This window comes from Drosophila kikkawai, chromosome 2L, assembly GCF_030179895.1.
Source record: "Drosophila kikkawai strain 14028-0561.14 chromosome 2L, DkikHiC1v2, whole genome shotgun sequence".
Classification (NCBI taxonomy): Eukaryota; Metazoa; Arthropoda; class Insecta; order Diptera; family Drosophilidae; genus Drosophila; species Drosophila kikkawai.
The window spans coordinates 16,197,637-16,216,902 of NC_091728.1; the positions used below are offsets into that span (position 1 = coordinate 16,197,637).

The 19,266-nt window shown below is 40.5% G+C and overlaps 5 protein-coding genes across 15 annotated transcripts in view; 3 read left to right on the top strand and 2 right to left on the bottom strand.

Moving 5' to 3' along the window:
* Nckx30C (solute carrier family 24 member Nckx30C) overlaps positions 1-6,226 on the top strand; it is a 40,220-nt gene extending 33,994 nt beyond the window's left edge. For all 8 annotated transcript variants that reach the window (XM_041775649.2, XM_070283513.1, XM_070283511.1 and 5 more), the window contains one exon: positions 84-6,226. In XM_041775649.2, the coding sequence (XP_041631583.1) occupies positions 84-324 (241 nt within the window). In that variant the 3' untranslated portion in view covers positions 325-6,226. The remainder of the gene's footprint in view (positions 1-83) is intronic.
* Positions 6,227-6,494: 268 nt separating this feature from the next.
* Positions 6,495-8,882, top strand: LOC108077270 (pescadillo homolog). The gene is made up of 4 exons (XM_017170537.2): positions 6,495-6,652; positions 6,748-6,981; positions 7,039-8,137; positions 8,199-8,882. The coding sequence occupies exons 1-4, from the start codon at positions 6,635-6,637 to the stop codon at positions 8,729-8,731; spliced, it is 1,884 nt and encodes a 627-aa protein (XP_017026026.1). The 5' UTR covers positions 6,495-6,634; the 3' UTR covers positions 8,732-8,882.
* Positions 8,883-9,710: 828 nt separating this feature from the next.
* Positions 9,711-17,789, bottom strand: pelo (protein pelota). Its single transcript, XM_017170500.3, has 5 exons — positions 17,563-17,789; positions 16,788-17,509; positions 16,531-16,723; positions 11,492-11,598; positions 9,711-9,861 (listed from the first exon to the last, which is right to left on the bottom strand). Exons 1-5 carry the CDS (start codon positions 17,601-17,603, stop codon positions 9,740-9,742), a joined length of 1,185 nt encoding a protein of 394 aa, XP_017025989.1. The 5' UTR covers positions 17,604-17,789; the 3' UTR covers positions 9,711-9,739.
* Positions 11,650-15,581, top strand: LOC108077243 (uncharacterized). Of its 4 annotated transcripts, none has more exons than XM_070283305.1 (3): positions 11,650-12,006; positions 14,945-15,262; positions 15,353-15,581. In XM_070283305.1, the coding sequence occupies exons 2-3, from the start codon at positions 15,003-15,005 to the stop codon at positions 15,447-15,449; spliced, it is 357 nt and encodes a 118-aa protein (XP_070139406.1). In that variant the 5' UTR covers positions 11,650-12,006; positions 14,945-15,002; the 3' UTR covers positions 15,450-15,581. The 4 variants fall into 4 exon arrangements, with proteins under 4 accessions (XP_070139406.1, XP_041631836.1, XP_017025992.1 ...); XM_041775902.2 differs by lacking the exon at positions 11,650-12,006 and adding an exon at positions 12,146-12,461; XM_017170503.3 differs by lacking the exon at positions 11,650-12,006 and adding an exon at positions 12,196-12,461 and having other exon boundaries at positions 15,356-15,581.
* Positions 17,790-18,271: 482 nt separating the features above from the next.
* hoip (NHP2-like protein 1 hoip) lies at positions 18,272-18,932 on the bottom strand. The gene is made up of 2 exons (XM_017170502.3): positions 18,773-18,932; positions 18,272-18,712 (listed from the first exon to the last, which is right to left on the bottom strand). The coding sequence occupies exons 1-2, from the start codon at positions 18,773-18,775 to the stop codon at positions 18,332-18,334; spliced, it is 384 nt and encodes a 127-aa protein (XP_017025991.1). The 5' UTR covers positions 18,776-18,932; the 3' UTR covers positions 18,272-18,331.
* Positions 18,933-19,266: the final 334 nt, after the last annotated feature.

Consider the following 19,266-nt stretch of genomic DNA (forward strand, 5'->3'; position numbering starts at 1 on the left):
GTGTGCACCAAGCAGGCTTTATAGAATATTAACCCAAGGAGAAGGCAAAACTAACTGGAACTGAAACCCCTTCCCCCATATAGCCTGCCCATACCCTGGCTGCTGTACGGCATCATCTATGGGGCGCCCGTGGAGGTGAACTCGGTGGGCATGGTCTGTTCCATAACCATCCTGTTTATGATGCTGGTGTTCGTGGTGCTATCGATAGCCTGCTTCCGCTGGCGCATGAACAAGGGACTGGGCTTCACCATGTTTCTGCTGTATTTTGTCTTTGTCGCCGTCTCGCTGATGTTCGAATACGATCTGATCACTTGCCCGGTGTAAGGGGCAAGGGCAAAGACAAACATACCAGGCAGTTACCGAGGACACCCCGGGTGTCCAAAACGGATGCGGATCCAGGAGGAGGAAGCCCCAAGGATACGACCTCACATCCAGTTAGCTAAACTATATACAAGCGAATTAATGAATGGATAGCAAATTAATTAACAAAAAGGACTAAAGCTAAATAATCGAATTGTTAAAACACACACACAGGACACAACACATACACACACTCACTCAGCCACAATCACACATCACGATGATGAAACTTAACGTTAACAAATGCGAGTTCGTTAGTGCCAGCGTTTCTTTTTCGAAAGACATTTACTTTAAAGTGTTAGCCGCGCAGCTTCTTAACGCAAGCCCTACACCGACACCGACACCGACACACACACACCCTATATGGCCTATACTCTACGAAAACCTTTGCTCCCGATCCTCCCTATCGTATCTGCTATCTCTACAGCCATATTAGCGAGACAATGGCTTCCCGACCACCACCACTCTCTCTTACTAAACTATCTAAACTATTTGGGTTTTAACTACGTATCTATTAAAAAATATATATATATATATGATATCTTGGCACAAATGGGCACCCCCTATATACGGTACGAATGATACGATACGATACGATAACGATGCGATACGATACGGTACGATAGAATGTGGAGCGAGGAGCGCATACAACGTGTTTTGTGTTGATCGAGCAGATGCCTTTCAGTTGCGTGCTCTACTACGATTTCTCCTAAAGCTTTATCCAGAGCCTCTATCTCTAAACTCTATCTAGTTTACGACTTGTACGCATAATACTTATATACCCACTCACACGCACACACTTACATGGCATACTATATATATATATATATATATATATATATATATATATTGATTAAGTGATAATTTGCGTACGAACGAATCGACAAACCAAAAAACAAAAAAAAAAAAGAAAGAATGAAAAACTCTCTCAAAGTAAGCTACAAATATACTCGGAACACGTAGGAAATGCTACTACCTAAAACATTTGCCATACATCCGAACCAGAGCATTATGATTATCGATTATTATCAACCGATTCCAGAGTCCGATTCTAATTCCTAATTCCTAATTCTAATCCTAATTCTAGTTATGGTTATGATTCTAGTTCTGATCCTAATTCTAATTCTGATTCTTGTTGGTGTGTAGAGGAGAGGAGCAGAGTTTAAATTTAACTTTATATTGAAACCATGTTTATTATATAGACTATACTTCGAATCCAAGAAAACTAAGCCTAAAAACAAACAAAAAAAGAAGAAAAAAAAACTAAGGAAAAACCAAAACTAATTTCATATACTTTTTGCTTAATGAAGTCCCCCAAGTACATATATATATTAACGTATTTATATATATATATATATAAACGACATATAAGACGATATTTAACGAAAATATGAAACAAAATCAACTTGCTCTCTTTATTTAGAAGGTACGTAACATTTTTCTAAAACTAAAAACAAAAAAATCCCTAAAAATGGCCGCAAAGAAATGCTAACTGGAGGCGAAATCCAAGTAAATAAACATAAAACGCATACATATATACACCTAATTATATACATACATATATATATTTTATATATAACAGAAGATAACTTACTATATACATATATATATATGCAACTATACTTAAGTAGGCAATGTATCTTACGGATATCCAGACGTTTGCATATGGCTCGCAGTCAAGTTAAGGAAACGACAGACCCACAAAACACAGACACACACAGATACAGAAACACGGATACAGATACAGATACACTCGAACAGAAAGCAATAATTTTTATGAATTAGAGGAAGCAGTGGCATCGCACTATACATGTACGATATGTGAGTCTCAATGCGAAAAATCGAACAACAGCAGTTGAAACGCATCGTAAATAATTATATATGCATGGAATATACAAGTATATATATATATATAGATGCTGCCTCTACTGAACAGAAGCAGAAACATATGCCGATGCCGATGCCGATACAGATGCAGAATTAATGCAACTTAATGGCTGCTCTTACACCCCATGGGTGCTGTGCATTCAACTGCACACAGTTATAAATACCATATAAATAAATAAATAATAATAATACGCGTATAGGATATGGACGAGAGGCCGGAGATTGGCGCTGAAGATGAGCTGGGAACGAGATGGAGATGGAGACAGTGTATAAAACTTGAACGAGGCTTACATCAGGTCACAACCTCTCCACAACAGACAACACCATGACAACACCTTCCTTGGCCCATTAGAAAAATCCAGCAAAGAGCTGGCTGAGAAAGCCTTAAACATTATCCCTTATATACTTTAGATTTCATTTAAAAAATATATTAAAATATTAATTTAGATAGGATATGTTAGAAAGAATAACTTTTACAGAAGTCCTTCTTTAAAACTCTTTTAAAAACCTATACAAAAAACTATGACCCTCCACTATGTTTCTATAATTTTAATAACTATTATACTATAGGAATTATTTTGTCTAAAACTCGCTTTGAAAGCAATTTAGCCCTCTCAGCCTCTCCCAGCCTTTCTCATTGTACCTCTCGAAATCCCCGAAATAAAAATTAATAACTTTAGTCCATCGATATATACGAAGAAGCACTTTTATCGTATATATCCTCAACTAGCAAGCTCACTTCTCACGAGTAGGATTGCCTCGGTCAGCGGGCTTTAACAGAGACAACTTCCAAAAAGAACAAACAACAAATTAACTTAAACTTTTATACAAGCTGTATGTTTAACTACAAACAACAACAACAACGTAATAACAAAAACAAAAAACGCATAGAAAAAAAACCTTAAAAAAATATCTTCCAAATTAACTTTAAAACCAAGTCATATTTATTATTTAAAAAACGAAAAATACACTCATACTTAACTACATCTTATTAGAACCTAACAAAACGTGGAAAAGCACACCCAGCAATTACTTGTACTAAAGATTTTCCCTCACTCACTCACACACACACATACACACGACGCCCATGAAAACCTATATTATTCACACATATCGCGCCCCCACTCTTCTGTCTATAAAATAGGTACTAAAGCCAAGGGTTGGGACTACGACGATATTCCGCAGGGAAATTGTTAACGAACTATGAACTTTAGCTTTGTTTTTGTGATCGAAACGATTGTTCCGAGGCACTTCTCTCATGCCCAGATCCCCCTGCATCCTCCATGGACAGGAAAAGAATAATCCCGACACCTACTATTCCACCCATATTCCAGAATCATTTAAAACCGAAACGCACACCAAACACACACCGAACACACAACAAATGTCGAGTGGCCGTAGAAGTCTCGCTTTAAAGCAAAGTAAATAAGAGGAAATATATACAAGAAACATATATATACAGATATATATATATATGAAATTGTTATGGTTATAGATTTTTAACAAGTTGAATAATTGCGTAAAAAAGTAAAAGTAAAAGTGAAACAAAAACACAAAAAAATTGTTGAAACATTAGCAAAAGCGTTCATAAAAAACAAAAGCATAAACGAAGCGTCAGAAGGAAGGTAATAATATTAATAATAATAATAACGAAAAAGCAGAACAAACAAACCAAAAATTGAATCGAAAGATATAGTAATGCTATATATACTTTATGAAATATTTAACTATGAAAATAAAAATCATTGTTTGAAATTAAAGCAAAAAAGAGTAAACTTACTTAAAAAAAAAAAAAAAGAAGTTATGTGTTTGCTAATTTTTTTGTGTCCTCTACCAAATTTTTGAGTTTTTCTTTGCAGAAAAATCCAACCGTAAGTATACCCAACTATTCGATTCGTATTATTTGAACGTAATTGGCATGACTATATGTGTTATTCGATGTTCCTTCGATGTTTTCAAAACAAAAATTAGCAAACACACGAGCACAGAACAGAGAGACCACAATACGGTAGCATTTCTATAGATCGATCTGGCCATTACTAATCACGCGCTCTCAAGTCAATCACCTATAACAATCGTCTTGATCAATAAATACCGATACCGATACCGATATATATATATACCACATATAACGTCTACGAGTAATAACGGGAAACGAACGAGCACATAATCATTACCTTTCAGCTTTAAATAATCTACGAACTAGACCTAAACCGATATATATAAATATATATTTACTAACTTTTATAAACCAGTATATGTACCATATATAGTAGATAGTGTCTGTGCAACACACGCTCCAAGGGATTACTTTTTTTTAATACTCCGTTCGATAACGAATACAGAATAGAAATGCAATGTATGCAAAATATACTTATATTCAATTATACAAGATATTTAGAGACAGTTTCAAGTTGCGTCCGTTGTTTAGACACTGAAACACAGCAAACAATAATAAATTGTCAATCGATATGTTTGCCTGCGGCTTCGATATGTTTTCGATTTTTCTTTTGTGTTCGACGTAAGGAAACCAAACGATTACCAATTAGCATCGATGACGAATCAAATACGAAATACGGAATACGATATATGAAATCCAGTAAAAAGTAATAGTTAACATATTGGTAGACTAATTTAACGATTTTATAGCGTTTTCAAATTTATAAGTGTATAAACCGGATGCGTTTATTTTCTTATTTGTAATGCCAGCGATCAGCGGATCAGCCAGATATATAGCGCGTGAACATATGGCCGTCGTGTGTAATACAGTTATCATTACCCACCAAACAATTTTGCGTTGTTATCGTTATATATTGTCGTTGTTGAGTTTGGATCGTTGTACTTTTGAATTTTACCTTACAAAGTGTGTGTGTATTTTAGTCGAAAACACAGGAGCGGGCATGTAATTAGTACACGGACACGAGTGTGTAACTTTTAATAGCAAACAATGAGAGTATTATAATAACAGACATTAATTTTAACAACTGATACGCTTCTAGCACATAAGATTGTACAAATGATTTATATATGTATGAATAATCCGATAAACCATGAGAGAAACACACAAAAAGGAAGAGGTTACCGTTTTAAATATAGAATTCCCAATTTGGTTTGCCATTTAGTCCTCGAAGGAGTACAGTACCATCCTCATTGGCCATTCGTTGACGAACCAGCGAGTGGGTTCTAGTGATGAGAATATACGACGTAATGCAGCGAGTTATTTACTTTATACAAGTACGTCTAGTTAACGACATTTAGATTTTATACAAAGTACACACACACCACACACAGAATCATTCCAACCCCCAGCCCATCCAGTTAACAGAGATCATCAAAAGCGAACGAGGCGTAAATGCAAAATCAAATATATAGTCAATTTCTAACGATACATGCAAACATATATGGCTGGCACTCAAGATATATATAAACCAAGAGTTATATGACGTTATATAAAGCATTTTAAGGACCGCTAACTGAAACCGAAGTCGAAGGTGGAAAACAGAACAGAGCGAGGCGACACTTATGTAAATCAAAACGAAATGTTAACTAGTTATTTAGGTGAAATATACAACAACAACAACAAGCCACACACTCAGATACAGATACATTTACATGGAACCGTTAACAAGGCTTCGAAAGCAATTACTCAAAAAACCAGAGACACACACACGACACAAGGACACGAATGTTTTCGAAAAGAAAATAGCCGAGTTGTAGCAGAGCCGCAGCAAACGAGAAATGGCCGTTTAATAAACAAACTTTTGTTATCAACAAAAAGCGCGAAAAGCGACTGCAGTAAGCGAGTTGCGGACAAAAACAAAAAAACGAAGTTAATGTTCAAACTAACTAATATATAACGAATATTATATATAATACAACAAACTTAGACTGTATGTTATTTTCTCAATACAATACCTATAAAAAAACAACAAAACCAAAACAATAAAACAGATTCAATAAAATGAGTTATCCAATGGCACAGGACGAGTGTTTTAAATGTTAGTCTTTCGAGGAGAATATTTTCATTAACTTCCGGATTGGTAGATTGTTTAAATAACAAATCAAATAAATCATACACTTTTCCTCAAAAGCCGTTTTTAATTTAAATTCAAATATTGTGGCTACATGGTCACACCAATATCAATATTTATGTGGTTCGAAAATCAGCTGTGGATTTCAACTTTCTGAGATTTTTTAGGGGTTGAGCCAAATGTTCAAATGGCAACACTGGTTTGATTTAAAAACCGCGCAACGGTCACACTTTCCTTCCACGCGATACCAAACAACACAAAAAACGTGTGTTTTGGTCGCCAGCGTGTTTTTCTTTAAATACATCTGTTTTAACAGATTTCACTTGACAAAGGACGCATTTTCATAAACCAACAGCATGAGGCGCCCCAAGAAGGTAGGTTTTTCAAACATTTAAGGCGCATTTAAAGCCCCTTTAAGGTTATGTGTTTTGAGAATATGCGTAAATAAATAAATCTTTGTAATTTTCAGTACGAATCCGGCGAGGCCACGCAGTATATCAGCCGAAGGGCTGCCCTCAGGAAACTGCAGCTGTCGCTAAACGATTTCCGTAGGCTGTGCATCCTCAAGGGCGTCTATCCCCGCGAGCCGAAGCACAGACGCAGGGCCCAGAAGGGTTCCACAGAGATCAAGGTCCTGTACCACACCAAGGACATTCGCTTTCTGCTGCACGAGTCCATAGTGTGGACGCTGCGTGACTACAAGGTAGGTTTTGCTTACGAAAAACCCCTGAAACTTGTAATAACCCTTGTGATCCTTTAGATCTTTGCCAAGAAGAGCAGCCGCGACCGTGCCATCAAGGATTTCCGTAATTTGAAGCGTCGCCTGGCCCTGTTCCCCGAAATCAAGCTCGATCACATTGTCAAGGAGCGCTATCCCACCTTCATTGATGCTTTGAAGGATCTGGATGACTGCCTCACGCTGCTCTTTCTGTTCAGCACCTTCCCCTCGCTGCAGTTGATTCCCAGGGAGCAGTCGAACCTGTGCCGCCGGCTGACCATTGAGTTCCTGCACTATGTGATCGCCTCCAAGTCCCTGCGCAAGGTGTTTATCTCGATCAAGGGCTACTACTTCCAGGCGGAGATCAAGGGCCAGAAGGTCACTTGGATTGTGCCGCACTATTATCCGTTCAAGCCACAGTCCCGCCAGGAGGTGGACTTCAAGGTGATGTCCATCTTTGTGGAGTTCTACACCATTATGCTGGGCTTCACCAACTTCCGGCTGTTCCATGGCCTCAATCTGGCCTATCCACCGCAATTCCCCAGCAGTGTGCTCCAGGACAATGAGGACACCCTAAAGGACGAGGCTAGCTTTGTGTCCGATCGCATTGCCGCCCTGAATTTCGAGCTGTTGCGCACGGACAAGGTGCAGGAGGATGAGGAGGAGCTGGACATTGATATGGAGTTGCTGGAGCAGGACGGCGACTCGAAGCGCATCATCAAGATGAAACAGGAGGCCCAGGAGGTGGCCCGTCTGCGCACACTCTTCAAGGGTCTGAAGTTCTTCATCAATCGCGAGGTTCCCCGCGAGCCGCTGGTCATCATCATCCGCTCCTTTGGCGGCAAGGTGTCCTGGGACTCGTCCATCTATCCCGGCTCTGCATACGACGAAAGTGATGAGACCATCACCCACCAGATTGTGGATAGACCCAGTCTGGGCACCCAGTACATCTCGCGGGACTACATCCAGCCGCAGTGGCTCTTCGATTGCGTGAATCAGCGCCAGCTGCTGCCCACCAACAAGTACTTCCTGGGCGAGAAACTGCCGCCGCATCTGTCTCCCTTCGTGGACTCCAAGCGGGACACCTACATACCGCCCGAGGAGAAGGCCCTGCTTGATCCCTCCCTGATTGAAACGCATGGTAAGTTCGTTGGATGAATAAAAAAGTTTTTTTTTTATATAAATTTAATTCTTAAACGCAGAGCAAAGCGATGAGTCCGAAGATGAAGCCGAGAAGGAGGAGGAGGAGACTGTGGACCAGGAGCTGCTCGATGCGCAGCTGCAGTTGGCCTACCAAGAGGAGACTGCTGAATACAAGAAGTACGGCGGTGTCGATGGCGTCAACGAAGACGAGGAGGATCTTGAGGATGATGATGCATCAGACGACGACGACGATGAAGAGGAAGAGCTCGATGAGAAGGCTAAGCGCCTGAAGCAGGAGAAGCAAAAGATGTCCGTGCAGTCGGGCAAAGTGCACAAGGTGAACAAGCGGCAAGTGCACAAGGCCGAGGTCGATGAGCACCGCCTGCAGGCACGCATGGTCAAGCCCCGCCACCGTAACCTCTTCCGCAAACTCATCCGCGAGAAGCAGACCAAGGAGAAGGAGGAGTGGCTGCTGCGCAAGAAGCGACGCACCATCGAGGCCGACGAAAAAGAAGCCCGCAAGACGGCCAAGCGGGAGGCGCGCAAGGAGGCGGCCGTAGCAGCGGCCAAGGCAGCCAAGCTGGGCAAGTGAGCTGGCCTGGGGAGTCTTTGGGGGTTTTTCTTTCAGTGTCTTGATTTTAGGAATATAAAATAAACAATTGAAAATGTATAAAATATAACACAAGAACATATAGTTTTATTTGCAAATCCTTAATTAAAACTCCATTTATTTTGGAAGAATATTTCGTTACCTTTTATTTTGCACTTTACAAAATGTTGAACAATAAATTTTGTTTTAGAACTGAAGCATTTAAGCACTAAAAGTTAATTAAAATTTGTATAGAAAAATGTACATCAACGTTAAACGCAGCAAAATCTTCGCTTTAGCAAACAAATCAAGCATTTAAAACATTTCTTATCTCAAGGCTTTCCAAAAATTGTGGCCATTTTGGTTTGAACACAACGTTTATATAGTTCATAATCTTTTGTTGTTGTTGTTTCGTGTTGGTTTGTGGCTTTCTTTTTCAGTCAAGAAAGTGGGGTGGGATTATCTGACTAAAACAATTTCTAGGCCCAGCCACGGGTTTAGCTTAGGGTTGTGTATATGTGTATATATTAGACATATACGCCGCCGCGCCACGCCGCCGCCGCCGCCGATTTTTGCCTTATTTGACGCGCCGCCGCCAAATTATGAAAATAACGGCGCGCCGCGGCGCGCCGCTGGTGCGGCATCGGCGCAGCTTCAGCGCGGCCTTCAGTGTCATTGTTCTTTATAAAACTTAAAAAAAAAAAAATAACTCATTAAAATGGCCTTTTTGCCTTATTTGACGCGCCGCCGCCGCCGGTTCTTTCTGACTACTACGCCGCCGCCGCCGAGTCATTTTGACCTCTACGCCGCCGCCGATGCCTTTAACCATCGGCGTAAACCTCTAGTATATATCGTATCGAATTAGCACTATTTATATTGTATATGCCCTGACGCAGTCCAAGTCTGTCGTGGTTCCTATTTCTCTAAATCTCTACTCTTGTTATCCATCGCTAGCACAATTACAGCTCCTCTTAACAAATGCCAAGATTATATTCTATATATATTTCATTCCTAGTCGCTATCGCTATCATCTCCTCCCGCCGCTCCCTCTTCGTCGTCATCATCATCGCTTTCCTCCAGTTCCGGCATGGGGAAGCGCAAGAGAGCTGCGATTCCAGTCAGTTGAGCAAGTTCTAAGAGATAAAGATAAAGATAAAGGATGCTGTATAAAAATATATATTAAATACAAGAATATATCTTTAAAATCCAAGAGTAGAACCTCGAGGAAAACCAGAATTTCCAGTCAACTTTACAAAGCCCATCCATACTTGAACCCAGTGACTACTCTCAATCTCAGAACTGCAGCAGCAGCAGCTACTATGCCCCCCGGTTGTGGGCGTTTCTGCTGTCCAATCCCAAGGCTCACCGGTTGTTCTAGGCCATGACTCAAGCAAGTGCTGAACTTCACATTCACACAGCATTACACATTCATGGGTTTGCTCAATTAACTCAGGATTAAGGCAGTAATAAACGCAGATTTTGTTTACTCCAGCATTAAACCCCTTTATCTTTCTTAAACTTTTGTTCTGTTTACACAAGACTCTTCATCTGCTATGTTTATACACTTGTGTAACTTGAAGCTGATTAAAATGTCTCATTGAATTTAATTGCGAGCAGATAAGAGGGAGAAATACTTGAGAAACAAGTCGTTACAGTCTCCTCAGCTGCTATCGAAGCTACAAAGTACTGAGGAAGATCTATTTTGAAACCCGCAACGACCCATTTTCAGGTCTTGCCAAAAACAAGAAAGGGAAACTCAAAGTAGGAATCGCATCTCGTGAGTCACTTGTGAACGAAGCTATTTAAAGCATTTCAAGCACTTTTACACCACGAAAATATTCGCAATATGTGAAAATGTAATTTTAATTAATTTTAAATTGCCGACAAAATGAAATTGAAAGTGTTTATGCAAAAAGATACTTGGCAGCCTTTTCAATGCAAATTGATGATGCGCATTGGACTTTGTAATGTGGGAGACCCCTCTCCAAGAAATCATACATGTATACATTTGTGTATAAAATATTTGTTTACGAGGCAGAGCTATTGCAACGCAGCCTTTAAAAATAGATTTTAACGAGGTCATTAGACACACACAGGGGGGAGGCAGCCAGCCGCCTGCCCATGCCTGCACATGAATATTCAAATTGAGCATAGAAATGGACAAAAAGGTGGAACATTATGCATGTTGAAGTGAAGATGGATCTATTCTTGGTCTTTCTTTATTCTTACTTTTGCATTACATAGAGGTTTTTAAGCAAGTAAGTTTGCTATGAGTTCTAGAAAATATCTTTTGCAGAACTCCTCTTATTTTCCTCCTAGTTTTCTTTTTGTATTTTAATTAAGCAGCTGTTGCAGTACACATCTTTCAGATCTTTTCATGTAGATTTCATATTTGCAGCTTCTTTCTATCATTCAAGTTAAAGAGGGCAAGTAGCATGTGTATGCACTTAATTAAATCAGTGAAGAAGTTTCTATCAACACTCCATCGTGACTCATTGCTACTATTTCTATTTTCGATGATAGGAAGCTGCAGGAAATAATTCTGGAAGTGATCTAAGATTTCGAGTATCTAAAAACTCTTGCTAAATAAAATAAAAACAAAATATATTCAGATAAATTAATAAATCTCAGTCTACATTTCTTTAAAACCTCTTTACATATTAATTAATATTTAGGCCTTTCCTTCATTAAACTCCATTTATTTTTCTATATTTTCTCTCCTTGAACTTTCTTATATTTATATATATTTGTTCCAGTACTCACGTTCTCCTGAGATGTGCATGCTGGAAAAGATTTTCACCTCGCCGCCAGCATCGCGAACAGATTCGACCAGATTGACATACTCCTTCCTGAGATTGACGTCTTGACATCTGTAAGGGAAAATAAGGTGAAAAAATGTTTTATTCATAGGAAACCTATCATAACTACTAGCAACACAAATACGATTCCTATAAAATCAATTAATAAACCCATTTATCACCCATATACGGATATGTAAGTGCTCGTATCTATTGCACTTTCACATTCCACACAAAACCGGACAGGGCACGTGATGGGCATTAAATCCGCCATGAAATAAGGTGTCAAGTTTAACTGGAAATAGTGGGTTCACTCCGTACTCACCCACCACCCCGAAGAGTGGCCATTTTCCACACATTTAACTTGGATTTGCATGCCAAATGTACAGAGAGCATGAAGTCACCCAGCCGTTGGGGTAATGTACATAAGTGCTGCTAGGTGCAGTTCAAAAACCCCGTGTAAATTATAAACATTATCAGGTAAGAAAGTATGAATAAGAACTGCAAAAAATTCCAACAATATGTCCCATACGAATTCAATTTAAATTAACATTTTTATTGACGACAACAAACCGCTTTTTTTGTTAGCGAAGCCCCAGAGAGTGAGAGGAGAGCGATCGCTTCAGGCGCCCCAGCACGTGCAGAGCCAAAGAGAGCGCCGCCGATGTCTGGGCTGTCTTCCCAGCGAAGAATTAGTTGCAAAGCGGCTTTCTTGCGGGCAACATCGAGGCGAGCGACTCTCGAAGAAACCGAAGCCCAAACCGAAATCGAACCGGCAACGGCGGCGGAGATTGCCACGCGAAAAGAAAAAAATTGGTGCTAAGACCCTGCTAAAACAAGAGAAAAACCCGCAAAACTGCAGCAGCAACCTCAAAAAGCAAGGGAAAAACTAATAGAAAAGTGCACAAATTACGCATAAAAAAAGATACCAAAAGGTGCGTTTTCCTCGCAAAGTGAAAGTTGAGAAAGCAGCAGAATCTCCCAATTATTTCGACTTCAAGTTGTAGTTTTTTCCGTTGACTCAGCGGAAAGCAATGCAGATACAGATACAATTTCATCTGCTACCTGTATATATCTGTGGAATCTTTTTTTTTTTGCGGATGAGTAGATACTAACCGCAAGCTGCGCTGAACTGTGAGCCATTGTTGTTGGTGAATGCAATTGTTGTTGTTGTTGCCACCGACCGGTACATGCAATCTCTGCTGATGTTGCTCCCAGCTACCGACCATCAGCGGTATGTGGCTGCAGTCGCAGTCCCCGTTGCCGTTGCCAGGCTGCGTGACAATGATTGCACAATGGAATCAATTGTTTAATGGAATTAGCGTGTGTGCACGAGGCCGAAAGCAGCCCCTGACTTTTTGGCCAGAAAGCGGGGGAAAACTGAGGAACCAAGATATCCGCGAGAATGAGCGCGTAGAAATGTGTAATTAAATGTGCGAGGAATGGAGGGAAGAACGTGAACTTGACTCGACCTGGACAGAAACGAACTTGGATACGCTCTGAATGCAGTTGAGACTTGAAAATGACAAGGGCAAAGTTACAGTTTTGATAACAAAAAGATCTGTTCTCATCAAAGTACGATGAGATTTTCTGATTTAAAATCGAAAAATCAAGAATTTACTATGTTTTTAAGCTGAAAAAACCATTTTTCATGACCTCTTCGCATCAACAAAAGAAACCTTGTTAGGTAAACCCCCTTTTTAAAGGCAACACCTTGATTTTAAAGAGTTTGCAGTGTTAACATTTCAAAAATCAGCCAACTCATTGGGGTTACCCAACAACACCCAACCATAAAACATAAAAACAATTCCAAAACAAGCAAGGAAAATCCTTTAAAAATACAAGCCAAGACCCGGACCCAATAAATGTGAATCATAAAAACTGTGTTCATTGAACAATTCGACGCCCATTTAGGGTATCAATATCGTATGTGCATACCCGGCCTTTCAGACCTTTCACTTCTTGCTCAACCTTAAACTTTTTCGAATCTGTTTTCTCAGGGCTTTCACAATGCACATATATATTTATATTTGTTTATATATATGTAACTATAAGTATAAACAATATTTACAAGCGTGGCCAGCTGCGACAGAAAATAACAACAAATAAAAGCGCTTAAAGGGGGCACGTTTTTGATGCACAAGACAAAGAGGGACTAGAAAAACTGGTTGGACACATGAATATTATGCGACAAAAATTCTATAAATTATCTAGTTAAGAGGGGAGGAGGGAAATTGGCCAATGCAATGGAAAATTGCAATAGAAGAACTTGATAAGTTACGCAAAAGGAATAGGTTAATGGAGCTTAAACTCAAGATATTTTTTATTTAAAAGCAGTTAATAATAAAAATTTACCTCTTTTGATAATAAAAATATTGCTAAAAGTATCTGTAACTTGGGCAGAACACCCAGAACATACTCAAGAAGGGAAACCTATAAAAACTGAAAAACAAGAGTCTGTCCGCTTTGGAAAGCTGCCCCCGAAAGCAATCCATAAACGGAGCGATTAAATAAATTAAAATTCTTTTTTCTTTATTTTGTTGTTTATTGCGGCTGTTCTTTTTCTTTCGTTCTCTTTTTTCCCCGTTTTTTCCTCCATCTCTGAGCGCCCACAGCGGTTTCTAACAATTAGCACAAGAAATGGCTCACGGAACGCGTCGAGGTTTTCGATTCCACACGGTTTATAAGACCTATATATGTATATGGGGTGCAGCTTATTTACATCAGAGTTTAGTTCACAGTGTTAGCAATTTGCTAATCGAAACGGGTATGGCGTAAACAGCTCTATAAAAAAAAGACAGACGCCAAAAACAGAGCACGCAAAAATCGAGTTCCGAATTTCGACCATGACGGATATGGAGTAAATGGGTGAGGGACACAGGGAGAAAGCTGAGCTAACACATTTGAAGGAAATATTTAACTTTCTGTATAATAAGTATAGAGTTATCGGAAACATTCCTCAACATGGCTCATTTTATAATTACCATTTTACTGATAAGAACATTTATTTATAATTAGGGGCATTGGCAACACATAAATGTCGGCCTATTTTATTTTTAGATAAGATTTGGTTTTTAAAGATTAAAAATATATGTATTTTAAACTAAGTAATACTTATTTAAGAATAACATATATAAGAAATAATATCTAGAATAGGATTTAATAGTTGTTGCACTAGAAAATCTTTAAAAATTCATTCCAAGACGTCTTCCATAAGCTTATTTATGTCTTCGTTTATATTTCCTAACTAAAAACCAAGCTATTTGTCAAATTCCTTAAATAAATATTTAACTAAATTAAGGAATCAATAAAATAAAGTCGAACCCAACAATACCAAGCCACTTAAGCCACTCAGTGGGTTTTCTGACAAAATATCAACTCCACTTGACTCTCTGTACTCTGTATCTTCTCTCTCCAGTTCCTACTCAAGTGCCGGCCACTTAACACCGTCCATATAGTGCTTACCGCTCGTTAAGATGCTCACCAGACAGCCCGACTACACCATCTCCGAGCTAGGCTACCCAGTCGTACCCACCACATGCGAATCCCTCAAAAAGCTGGAGCACAGAACTCTGCCAAATTCCCCGCCCTCGCCTCATCGCCTGCTGCCGCTGAGGGAAACCCTCGACGATTGCTTCAAACGCCTGATGATGAGGAGCAGAGATGACTTGGAGGAGGACACCGCTTACCAGCAGAAACTGCGGAAAAATCAGTGGAACGAACAGCAGCAAAGGCGGTGAGACAAACGGAAAACCTAACAAAAGTTCACATAATATATATGTCCCCCTCTTTCTTTGCTCTCTTTGCACAATGGCGAAACAATCAGCAGTAATCAAAAATGTCGAGATAAAGGCGAGTCCAGAGCAACAACGACGACGACGACGTCGACGATAGCGTCAACCTGCGATCTGAACAATTTTTGAGATTGGAGGAAGAATGCCTGGGAGCAACCTTACAAACCCAAAGCGGACTGATTAAATGTGCTAAAGTAAAACACCTTGTGCCTATAACATTAAGTTTATTAAAATTTTAAGTGAATAAGAAGAAACCTATAACACTTGGTTCTCGTTTAATTGCCAGCCACGCGGTTAGCATGCGAAAATATTCTCAAATGGAATTTCAACGGCCCATTAAAATGTAAACAAAGGGGGAGAACATTGTCGAGAGAATGGCTGAGAAGAGTAGAGGAGAATAGCTACTAGAACCGAAACAGACAGGCAGCCAAAAATGGTGGGGAGACGCGACATTGATTGGGGCAACCTTGATCATGAGCACGTCACCATCAGGCCAACAAATTAATGCTCGGACGTGCTTTCTTTAAATGGCTAAAACGCGGCTGATTGCGAGCAAAACTACTGAATTTGCCAGCGGAAGAAGCGTTTATGTAGCCGCTGCTGGAGTCCAAAGTTGATCATAGAGCGGATAGAATGGTAGAAGTGCTATAATTTTTCTAGAGTCTAGACTCTAGACCCTTGTGACATTTTTCACGAGTAGAACTTGAGTTATCTCTAGTTGAGAGGCCATAAAAAATAGATTCTCTTGGCTACAAAGACAAGTCTTCCGTAAAGAGCTTAGTCTTTGATACTTAAAAATGTGAAATAAAAAATGTGTAAAAACTGAAAAATTCTTTAAAAATATAATAGACGTTTAAATAAATCAAAAATAACTTTTGAGGCATCTTTGATTAAGAGTCATAAACTCTAAAATCTTAATCAATTAAAATTTCCTTTCTTTTTTTTTGCGTAGCAAACTAATTAAGAAACAATCAAGCAAATAATGAAATTGATTGCCGCTTCTTCAGATTTCCTAAAGTGCCCCAATATTCGCAGTCTTTCCGGCGACATGTGGCCCCCAATTGTCATCGGTCTCAGACTGTTTTCCCTCTGAAGTTGAAGGTTTTTGCTTATACTTGCGATCATGCTCTTGATCTCTCCGCTTGATTGAGCGTAATGTGTGCTCAGCTGGGAGTAGGAGAAGGCTAGGCCTCAGTCGACTGGAACTCACCTAAAGAGATTATCCGAGATGAGCAGCGTTTCAATGGCCTGGGATTCGGCGGCCTGGAGGACGTGCTTCTTGCCGTAGAAGGCCTTGGAGGGCTCACATTGTAGCATCATATAGAACTGTTCCAGCACCTTGACCTCGCCGGCAGCCTTGGTGTCGGACATTTTGGACAGAACGGCAGGATCTTGAAGAACTTCTACAGATTTAAAAATGAAAATGATTATTAGGTAATGCAAAGCAGTAAATCTCTAACAACTAACCCTTCAGGGAGTGCTTGAATCCCGAGGAGGCGTGCACCAGCATGAACTTGCTCTTGTTGTCCAGCAGCAGCTTGTAGTCCATCTTCACCGCCTGCTGGAACATGTAATCGTAGAACTGATCCCGCACAAAACCCGGCGAGGCAATAAGCACACACTTGACGATGTCGAAGTTGACGTGCCGCAGGATGCTCTGCATCACCTGCTCGTAGAACTTGGCCAGACCCTTCTCGTGCTGCTGGACGCTGCCCTTGCGTTTGCGCGGAATCGAGACCTCGATCTTGCTACGCACCAGCGTCATGCTGGCCGTGATGAGGCAGACGTGGGCCAAGCCCTCTTGCATTACGACGGCGGCCACATCCGCCGACTGTGTGGGATCGCAGGCCATCTCGATGCGCTCCAGGGCAATGGTGTCCCACTCGGGCTTCCGCAGCTCAAACTTGCGATTCAACTCCAGATCCAGGGTGTGGTAGGCGCCCATCTTGACGTACTGGTTCTCCTCGATGTTCCGCCCCTTCAGCCGGAGCACGCACGCCTGCGTGTCGAAGTCTATGCTCTCCACGGCGATGGTCAGCGTGGTGCGGACGCGACTGCTAGTGGAAGAGCCGGTGGCCGTCTCATTCTGCACCTTGCGGATGGTGGTGCTGCGCACGCTGTCGCCCTCGGCTATCAGATTGTAGGCATGCCACATGTCCTCCGACTCCTCCGGCATCAGGGTTATGTTGCTGCCGGGATTAATAGGTAAGTCCTGAAGTAAATCCTGACCCGGTTCACTCACCCCTGCATGCCCTTGTCCACGTATTTGCCCAACAGCTTCATTTCGTCGCTTCGTTGCTGGTCAGGATTTGGTTTTCGTTGGTGCTTCGATATCGCTCGCCGCTTGTCACTTGCAGCCAGCCAGAGATTCCCTCGGTCCACAAAGGAGGCGTTGCATCGTTGTCATTGGGTGCAGGTGGTCCAAGCAGGCGACGGGATGGTGGAATTGGCGGAGCGGACAATAGAGCTGGGAGAAAATCGATGTCAACATCGATTACATCGTTTCTTTCCGTTTTGGTCGATGCATCGATTTGGGTTTAAAACAATCACTGTACCTAAAACTATAAATAAGTTCGTTTTTGCCAGCAAAAACCAGTGGTTTATGTAATTTAATTTCTTTCGTTTGCTATTTTCTAAGAATATACTTATTAATGGTATTGAACATTAATTTTCTTTATTTAATTCGAACAAATTTATTTTATTTATTTTTTTTTACGGATCTCATTAAATTTAAAAACAAATAATAGTGTTTTCGATTTAATCGTTCATATTTTGTTAAAGATCGAAAATAAATCGACACATTTATAGTAAATTTTTCGCAGCTCTAGCGGGAAAAGGACCAGTGCTGCGCGCCTATCGGGTTTCAGGCCAAATTAGCTATTTTCGATTAAAATATCTGGCTTGCGGTCACTTTAACCAAAGACCATGTGCCTTGAAAACAACAAAAACAATTGTATTAAAAAATACACATGTTTATTAGTTTGTACTTTTCACTTAAAGCTCTAATGGAACTAGACTAGGAGTCGCTCTATCTCCTGCTGGATGGAGGTGATCTGCGACTTGAGCTGACTGCCCTCGTTGGTTGTCACCGAGCAGGCGACGATCGGCCGGGAAACGCCGCAGGCGCGGCCCAAGGCCTGCTTGGAGCGCACGAAGACGTAGGGCACGTTCTTGTCCTCGCACAGCAGCGGCAGATGCATCAGGATCTCGATGGGCTCGGTGTCTCCGGCCAGAACGACGATATCGGCCAGACCGCGATTCAGGGTCTTGGTGGCCTCGTTGGCGCCCTTCCGCAGCTGGTTGTAGTTGAGGGCCTGCTGCAGCAGATTCATGATCTTGGCCGTGAGCTGGGCATCGGCCAGCGGGAATGCCTTGGGGTTCACCTCCTCAGTCTGCGAATTAGAAAATCGTTGTAGTTTACATATACCAAAAGCTTCCGGCATTTATCTCACCATTTTTAAGTATCTTGGTTTACTGTACTTTGGTATAAAAACAAATTAAATGCAACCTCTCGGCTTGTTGCTTCACTGAGGGCAATTTGCACGAAATTAATTGGAAACGTTTTCAAAACACGTGCGTCGGCGTTGGAAAACCGTTTTCGGGAAGGTCAGAAATACCAAAGTATCTGGTCATACCACTTACAGCCGATACTTATCGTTAGGTAAATGGGCATGTTCTCACTGAAAGAATTAATTATTTTTTAAAGCCTATAAAATTTTACATTTTACATTTATTTAAATTTTTATGTTTGTTTCGCTTTTTAATTCCGTTACGATTTTTCTTAATATGTTTTTTACTGTTATTTTTTATTTTCCCTGATCGTGAAAACAGAAGCTGAGTTAAAAAGAAACAAACAAGTTTTACATTGGGATAACAAATAAATTATCTTAAATTTGAAAGTAATATGCTTTTAAAATATAAATGATAAACTTGCAAGTTCTGCAAT

Excerpts from the sequence above, each read along its gene's own strand:
- LOC108077270 (XM_017170537.2), top strand. Across the intron at positions 6,982-7,038 it reads GGACGCTGCGTGACTACAAG|ATCTTTGCCAAGAAGAGCAG; the intron begins GTAGGTTTTGCT and ends GTGATCCTTTAG. Across the intron at positions 8,138-8,198 it reads CTCCCTGATTGAAACGCATG|AGCAAAGCGATGAGTCCGAA; the intron begins GTAAGTTCGTTG and ends TCTTAAACGCAG.
- LOC108077243 (XM_070283305.1), top strand. The coding sequence starts at position 15,003 with ATGCTCACCAGACAGCCCGACTACACCATCTCCGAGCTAGGCTACCCA. Across the intron at positions 15,263-15,352 it reads AACGAACAGCAGCAAAGGCG|CAGTAATCAAAAATGTCGAG; the intron begins GTGAGACAAACG and ends CGAAACAATCAG.
- pelo (XM_017170500.3), bottom strand. The coding sequence starts at position 17,603 with ATGAAGCTGTTGGGCAAATACGTGGACAAGGGCATGCAGGG. Across the intron at positions 16,724-16,787 it reads ATTCAAGCACTCCCTGAAGG|AAGTTCTTCAAGATCCTGCC; the intron begins GTTAGTTGTTAG and ends TTAAATCTGTAG. Across the intron at positions 11,599-16,530 it reads ATCTCGGATAATCTCTTTAG|ATGTCAAGACGTCAATCTCA; the intron begins GTGAGTTCCAGT and ends TTTCCCTTACAG.